Source organism: Setaria italica, chromosome II, assembly GCF_000263155.2.
Source record: "Setaria italica strain Yugu1 chromosome II, Setaria_italica_v2.0, whole genome shotgun sequence".
Classification (NCBI taxonomy): domain Eukaryota; kingdom Viridiplantae; phylum Streptophyta; class Magnoliopsida; order Poales; family Poaceae; genus Setaria; species Setaria italica.
In genome coordinates this window covers 10,117,747-10,126,273 of record NC_028451.1, presented here as the reverse complement: position 1 = coordinate 10,126,273, position 8,527 = coordinate 10,117,747, and the positions used below count along the sequence as shown (strand labels likewise).

Here is an 8,527-nt window from a genome sequence, read left to right as displayed (position 1 = left end):
TAGGCATCACTCAAGGAACCAAGCTAAACTTACAAATAAATTGTCGCCATAACCACCATTATAATGAGAACTAAAACAGAAGAAATTGAAATTATATATATTCTGGTAGCATCTGTCAATATCTCTCATATTATTCAGTCAATAAATTCCTTACTCTTGTATAATAAAATTGGCTGAGAAATGATCTATACAAGTGACAAGGGAAGTAACTTTGCTGCCCTGCTCATGAAAAGATATTTTAGTATTCAGAAACTATGTTTTTGTGCAGAACATGCTAAGAACCCTACCTGATCAAAACCAAACTCACTAAATATAGAATAACGCGTGGTCCCAAGTGCAACCTTGTCATGTATATAAAATGTGCACCTATTGAAGGAACCATGTAATATGAAAAAACCTATTTGGTCATTGTGAAGAAAAAGACACCAAAATATTTTCGTAAGCTTAATTCTGATAATATGAGCTCATTGCCAATATTTATCTTTTAATTCATACACAAAATAAGCTTATATACATGTCTATCACCAAATACTGTTGGCTATTTATAACTCGTTAGGCAAAACCTCGTTGTGTCATAATAAGGGACGGGATAACAAACACGTACTAGATATGGCCTTTATTTTCTACATACATTAACATCAGTAACTCAAAATGTTACCACTTCAGATGCTTCCACTCATATAAAAAGCTATTGTTGCGTACTACTAGACAGTAACTAAATAGGGCAGGAATAATACATTCTTTCACACAAAAGATAGAAAGGATCAGTTTGCACATTGATTCCAGTTTCTATGTTTACTGTATTTCCATGGAACTAATCAGGGCCAAAAGAAAAATCAAGGACATATGCCAACAATATAACCTGGAAAAACTTGGAATAGAATCCAGGAGCATACCAATATCAGGTATAAAATATCATCAGCTTGGAAAACTATGCAGTGGGTGTCAGGATTAATTTCATTAATCATATCACTTGAAATTTTGGAATAACATCAACTGTCGATAGCCATCACACAGGAGGACAAGCTAATAAAACTGACAATAAACCGTCACCATAACCACCATTATAATGAGAATCAAAACAGAAGAACATATGTGAATGTTTCATATGTTTCAGCTCGTAAATTTATAATAAAATTAGCTGAAAAATGATCTATACCAAAGACAAGGAGAGTAACTTAGCTGCGCTGCTCATGAAAATATATTGAAGTCTGTTGTAGTTACTTGCTTCTGGTAGTTTGAGTTATATGAAGACCTTCTGCATGTTCTGCATAAAACATGGCCACTACTCGGAGAGAGTTGCAAAATGCTAAGAACCCTACCTGCAGATAATAACCGACCTCAAAAACACATACTTGCAGTTACAACCTTGTCTCGTATGTCAAATGTGCACCTATTGAAGGTTCCATATATGTTATATAAAAAAGCCTTTATAAACAATTGCATTCCCCTGGTCCCTGCAATTCAATGCATTGACCTATCTTATTATGAGATCTCAGACACTCTATGCCTGCTGCAAACAAAAACACACTAGAATCATATGCGCTGATCTATTAGAAATATTTGGCCACTAATTATCTTTTTAGTCATACAGAAAATGACCTGTCGATCACCAAATATTGTTAGCTATGTCTAATTCTTTAGACATGACACCGTATGTCATAAGGATAGAATACCAAACTCTAGATAATGCATTTATTTTCTACACGCCATTAACATCAGGAACTCATAATAATGTTGCAATGCAAATTGAGATGCTTCCGATAATATAAAAAAGCTATGCATTGGTTACCACTAGACAACAACTAAATAAAACGGGAATATTACATACATTCACAGAAAATATAGATAGGATCAGTTTGCACATTGATTCTAGAACATTATAGCCAAAAGCATATAGTAAAATGTAGAAACAACTAAAATTTATTACATAATATTCTTTTATCTACTCTGCGCGCACTTCTACAACAGACAATAATGCTCATAACATGCCTTTAAACGGATCGGACTCCGTTAATGCATGTGTGCGGTTTGTGTCCTCATAATTTCTAAAAAGACAGGTATGGTACACAAAACGAAATCGAGCAGCCTGAGAAGCTCTGTCACTCTTTCTTGGAAGCTTACGCCGCTCGTTAGCCTCCCACTTCTTGATGTTTTGTCTGACTGGAGCTCGAAACTCCATCAGCTCTAGGACTCTAGAATTCAGAATGAAGAACTTGGCGAACCTAACATCTTCTCTGGTGCCTGTGAAGTTTCTCAGTACTATTTCCTTGAGATGTGTCTCAAGGCACTGGATAGGTAGTAGAGCACCATTATTCTGCATTGTTTCGCCAGATTCTATTACCATTGACTGAAGAATAAAAATTTGAAAAACCATAATTAGTTACATATGGACATAATCACATGACAGAGATTGATCAAAACAACGAAAAACTAAAACATGACAGAGGACTTCACCGTAAAGTAAAGCTTCTCCAAGCAGGGAAAGCATCTGAGGATATCAACGATGATGTCCAATTTAAAACCATCAGCGCCAAGTGCAAGAATCTTAACAGAGTGCATTGATGTTATCGCATTGATGGCAATCATTTCCTGAAAAACAATAATAAAACACAAAATTAGAGGGCTTTTTTTCGTGAATATGCTGGAGAGCTGTGTATCTTTGTATTAAGAAGATGTTGTAAAAACAATTAGTACAATGCGGGCCATTCAGGCGCACTCACACAGTTAGAGGTGATTGTTTAAAGCTGCAACATAACATGTACTTCAATTTGCAACACAAAATAACAGTCAGTGTTCGTACCTGGAGAACTGTGTTGCCGAGCTGCAGTCTGAGCAAAGAACTGGGCAGGGATCCCAGGACCCGAAGATTTGGAGCACCAATTACACGAATGTTAATTGGTCCCCCCTCTGTGTCAAAGATGAGCAGCCTCTCCATGCTGGGAGCATCCACTATTGTGAGTTGTTCCATCGCTGGCTCATCATCATGCTCCCCAACAGACAGGCCAAGGGATATGAGGGTCGGGGAGCTGATGCGAACGCGGCGGAACCTTTTGTTGTTTCTGAGCAGTAGGCTCCTAATTTGTGGGCAGGCTGAAATCATGTCATGGACTGTGCGCTCCGTATTTGTGAGATCATGGAGGGTGAGCTGCGTGAGGTTAGGAAACCTAACACCAGCAAGATTATCTGGGAAGTGGCACCTGCCGTAGCTAGCGATTGTGAGGTCGGTGAATCTCAGCGCTGGCAGCGGCAATGGGTCGAGCTCATCGGCTCTGTACCTGTACAGGTACTGGAAATGGACCTCCTTGACCCTGTTGAGGACGGGGGACCTGAACCAGGCGTCGAAGGTGGCGTAGCGGTCGTCGCCGGTGGTGTTGGAGACACGGGTGAGGTTCATGAGGGACAGCCGGCGAGCTGGGCCGGGGTGGGCGGACAGGATGGAGGTGATGCGCGCGGCGATGCGGTCCCCGTTGCGCCAGCTGGGACGGAGACGGAGCTCGCGGTCGTCGAGGTTGAGCGGAGCGGCGCGCCAGAGGGCTGTCCAGCCGGAGGCAACGGCCCGGGTGCGGACGCCGGCGTCGGTCGGGAGCAAGGAGATGATGGCGCTTTGGACCTCGTCCGGGAGGGCGCGGATGTCAGCGACAGGGGCCTCCGGCGGCACCTCCGCTGCGACAGGAGCCTTCTTGTGGGAGCCGCGGCGGCGTTGGGTTGCCGGCGGCGCCATGGGGTGGCCAGCTTACACTCTGAAGTCTAAACCAAGGGTTTGAGATTCCGAACTGCTATGCTGGGGTTCAGAGATTAGCTAGGGCTCGGGACCAGGGGGCTTTGCGGTGAGGTGAACCATGAGAAGACAGGTGCAGGAAACCGACCTGAGATGGCTGAAAAGGAGAGGACCTCTGAGGTCGGGATCTGCAGCGGCCTAGGGTTTCAGATTGCGACTGGCGGTGGGGATTCTCAGATTAGGGTTCCGAAATGGAGCTCAGGACCAGGGGGCTCTACGGCGAGGTGAACCATGGCAGGAGGGAGGAACTGACCTCAACTGAGAAGGAGAGAGGAGTGCTGAGGTCGGGGACTCGGGATCTGCATCGGCCTACCGGGTTCCGCCTATTCTGGGAGGAAGACAGAAAGTGATGTCAGGCGGCGGCTGTCAGTGGGGCGCCCTGGCCTTGGTCGGGAGGAGAATTTATAGCCTAGTCTGGTCGTCTAGGGTTTCGTGACACTGTGGGCTAGAGCCATCCGACGGCTGTGCTCGGTTTGTTTTTTCGCTGATCTTGTAATGGAAATTAACTAGAAGGAATCCAGATGAGTTGTTGGTATACTGGAGAACCAAAACAGGGGGCGTCTGAAACTAGGGCAGTGCAAAACCTTATTGGGCTGACACAAGTCAGAAGGCCCGTGTACCAATTTAGCATTTACAGCCGAATGATTGGTGAAAGTATACGATGGATAAACAATGCGGTCCCACCTAACCGTGCGTTCCGGTCCGAGGCGCCACGGCCCACGGGGGTGACCAACAGTGTCCAGTCACGCACGCACAAACCCATCTCGTCAGCGCGCACGCACGGCCCGTCTCGATCGCCATGACGCTTACGAGGCACGAAGCTAGCGGAGTACAGAAAGGAGATGGAGGGTCTCCGGGTCGTGCGGCTCTCGCTGTCGTCGACGTCGCCGGAGCCGCGGCGTCGGCGGGCGGCAACAGGCCGCCGCCGTCGTCGGCCGCGGCGGAGTGCGTGTTCGACAGGTGAAGAAGGCAGCATATATAGTACTATACGATAACAGAATGGAACACCAACATCCTGATTTCTTATCATGCTTTTGACCAATCCACCCGTCATTGCAAATAACTGCTCCTTGCTCTTTGATTGTATATGTCCATTTATGCTTAACGTCTGGCTCACCGGATCTGGTATGCTCCGCTTGCCCTTCGACTCTCTTTTCCTAAGTCCAGGTAACCGGTACGTTCTAGGACCCTCGTTGGCCACCGCGCGCCATCAGCCGTCGTAGCGTAAAGCCCCAGTGCCATCCCATAAAAGGTCGTGGAGGCGCATGGTGCAGCAAAAATAAGGATCTCAAATTTCACTGGTATCTCGGCTTATGGCATGTGAGGCTAGCTTCATCGTTTCCCTTTTTTCTAATTTCACCTGTTCCCTTTTTTCTAGAAAGTTATTTAAATATATTTCAGATAAATTAGAAAGTGGCATCTCTTCCATGAAAGTAGTGCAAATAATTTAAGAAATATTTAAGAAACATCTTTTAGAATTTTTTTAAAATATTCCTAGTAAAAATTACTATTTAAATTCTTGAAAAATGTTATTAAAATAATTAAGTATACCGTTGAATAGTTATATCTTTTTTGAAAAAATTATCTCAAAAAGTATTATTTGAAAACAATTATAAAAATTACCTTATTTAATTTATTGAAACTTTTTAAAAATGTTTGGTTTGTTGTGGCATCTGTTAGGGATGGTAGGGTGGAGTTCGAAATAGGAAACAAACAAAACATGAAAAATCTAAAGCGTGCAGGGTAACACCAAGAACGAAAAAGGAAAAAGAAAAAATCTAAACGGAGTTTAAAATTACCGGGTCGGATATATCTATATGTGTTGTGATTATCCGTGACCACGAGGGTGGGAGGAGGGGTACACACCTTGGGTTGTGCATCACGAGCTCCCCGTTCATAGGTTTGTAGGTTTGTAGAAACCCTATGGATGACCCTATTTTATGCTATACAGAGACTCATAGTAATTAGAAATATAATTCATAGGCGGCTTCCCTCCTTCTAATATTAATATCGTAGTTTCCATTAAAGGGGAATTCACTGCTGCACAACCTCTATCACCGCCGGCCTCAAACCCTACACCACCGCCGGTTTTGGTAGTCGTTGGATATAGGTCGGCAGTGATGAGGACCCCTATCACCACCATACCATAAACTTGCAGTGAAGCCTATTAAAAAAATAAAAAAGCATTGCAGGCCATGGTGCGTGCCCACACTGCCGCGCCCATGCACCCACTGCCGCGCGAGTCCACACCGCCACGCCCATACACCCACTGCTGCTAGAGCCCTGCACCTACCGCCACCCACTCGCCTACTAGATCCGGTCGAGAAAGAGAGAGAGAGAGAAGCTGTGGCGGTGCAGCTCACCTTGTAGCTGCCGCTCCCCTTCCATGCCCCTGCCTTGCCCGCCATAGCCACCGCAACTCGCGTGCCCTGCCCACCCTTGCACCTGACCGCCGCACCTCGCCCCACTACTACACCTCACTATCGTTGTGAGTGAGGGGCGAGTGGAGAGGGAGAGGTGGAGGAGCAGAGGAAAGGGCGGAGGAGAGGCTAAGATCCGGAAGGGAGGGGTGGGTGGAGGAGAGGCTGAGATCCGGGAGGGTGGGGAGGGGCTCGCCGGCCGCCGAGGAGAGGGTATTGAGGGGGAGACAGAGAGGATGGAAAGAACTTAGGGGGAGGACATGCGGATAGGATAATAAGAAATAACTAGGAGGACACTATACCATAGCCCGAGAACAGCGATGGGCGATCAGTCGTTATAAGCAGCTTTAACATTGGAGAGTATATACCCATGGACACACTCCATCGGTGTAAGTCCAGTCAGTAAAAATGTATACCTACGAACTTCACTTACACTGACGGAAGACCCAACGCAATCAATATATACCCACGGACAACCCGTAACAAACTTTAGCCACGAACAATTTGTTATTAACTGCTTTTACCCACTGACCATCCAACGAGAGCATGTAAATGGATAAAAAATAAATAAAAGCTCATTTGGCTGCAATTTAGTTTAAAAGTGCACAAGCACATTATATTATCAGGCATACAAACTACAGCAATTCATGACAAGTTCATTCTTCATATATCAGAAGCCATTCAACACATCACATTAGCCATACAAACATTGTTCACCCATGCTTGAATAGTATAAGTTAGCATCAAATCATCAACAGATCAACACAGGCCAGCCCAACGTAGTTTGTCATGTCCATAGAAGCCATCAGAGTCTACAAAAAGGCTCAAATTCACAACTATGCAGATCTATTGTTTGGTTGCACCAGCCATTAGTTTTGTTGTACAAATTAAAAGGTATGATCTGTAGAGTCAAAAGCGACCAACTAGCACCTTGCATGAGCTTTGGGTGGCTTGCTGTCCACAACTTGCTCTTTCAGCAAGTCGACAAAAGGTGATTATCCAGCAACATGTAAGTTGCTAGCAGCGCCCACCGGTTCCTGAAAATGAAGTGCCATGTAATCAGCTCCATATCATATGTTAATCAATGCCTTGAATTTTAAGCCACTTAAACAAATGAGGGTATGTATGTAGGAGGCAGTGTGCAAGGAAGGCAGTCAGGTGACAGGGACTTGGTTTCATATTAGGTGGATCTGAACAATTCTAGTTTCCAACTGTACGTGCAGTTCCTAACAGTGACTTGGTTTCAAACAGAAAATGACAGGACTACTCTACTCCTTACAGAAATTTAAAAAGGAAAAGATGCCCTGCTGACAGACAACACCTCCCTGCCCTACTCTACTCAAAGGAAAGCTATATGTGATTCAGGACAGCTGCCTAATCTCCAAAGAAACAAAATGATCAACAATTCATTCATGAGCAACACACACAAACGAAAGTAGGATAGAGGGATACCAATCCGATTGGGCTGCAACATAGAAAGAAGTAAAGAAATGGTAGCCATTATTTAGATATGATAGTGTAAATTACACAAGTTGCAACAAATTACATGTATATTAAAAAAATTAGGACCTCAGATCTTATGGTTTAATTTCAAGCCTAGCTTGAGGTTCCTCATTTAGATGTGCATCATAATCATATTGCAAATGGCATCTACTACTTACATTATTTTAGAGTGTATGAGGGGATGTAGGTTTTGTAAGAAGAGAAAATAAAACACAAGTCAGCATTCAGTGTTCTCATGGATACAAACAGTGAAAAAACAGGAGAGAGGATGGGAAGAATCATTATTTTCGATGGAACGGAAAATGTATTAGTAGGCATCACATGAGAATAAACCCCAGCTGCTTATTGCGCTAATCTTCTCAACATACCATCAAAGATATCCTCGGTGTCATCGTTTGGGTCTCGGAATTGCAGCAGCCACTAGTAGAGAATTGGGCTTTAGTCCCGGTTGGTAGGGTGCAAATATCCCGAAAATTTATCCGGGATAAACCAACCGGGACAAAAGGGGGGTCTTTTATCCCGGGTCACTCAACCGGGACAAAAGACCCCCTTTTATCGTAAGTCACAAGTCACGCGATTTTTCACGCGAAATATGCGCGTGCGCGGTTCGTGGCATTCGAACCCACAACCTCCAGCCTCGCGCGTAGCTTCCTTGCCATCCCACCTACACACCACATCTGACTATGTAGGGGATGCTATCCTTTTGTATTAACTCGTGGGGGACCCTTTTATCCCGGTTGGTATTACAAACCGGGATAAAAGGGTTCGAGGATTTAATCCTCTTCCAGTCACCTTCCAGTCACCTCGTTGGGGACCCTTTTAT

The 8,527-nt window shown here is 44.5% G+C and overlaps 1 protein-coding gene across 1 annotated transcript; it reads right to left on the bottom strand.

The window, feature by feature from the left end:
• Positions 1 to 1,981: 1,981 nt before the first annotated feature.
• Positions 1,982 to 3,724, bottom strand: LOC111256369 (putative F-box/LRR-repeat protein At5g02700). The gene is made up of 3 exons (XM_022824268.1): positions 2,804 to 3,724; positions 2,458 to 2,592; positions 1,982 to 2,350 (listed from the first exon to the last, which is right to left on the bottom strand). The coding sequence occupies exons 1-3, from the start codon at positions 3,722 to 3,724 to the stop codon at positions 1,982 to 1,984; spliced, it is 1,425 nt and encodes a 474-aa protein (XP_022680003.1).
• Positions 3,725 to 8,527: the final 4,803 nt, after the last annotated feature.

What these genes read in the sequence shown, in the direction of transcription:
- LOC111256369 (XM_022824268.1), bottom strand. Translation starts at nt 3,724, where the DNA reads ATGGCGCCGCCGGCAACCCAACGCCGCCGCGGCTCCCACAAGAAGGCT. An exon ending in TCGGCAACACAGTTCTCCAG is followed by an intron (nt 2,593 to 2,803) that starts GTACGAACACTG and finishes ATTGTTTTTCAG; the next exon opens with GAAATGATTGCCATCAATGC. An exon ending in TGGAGAAGCTTTACTTTACG is followed by an intron (nt 2,351 to 2,457) that starts GTGAAGTCCTCT and finishes TTTATTCTTCAG; the next exon opens with TCAATGGTAATAGAATCTGG.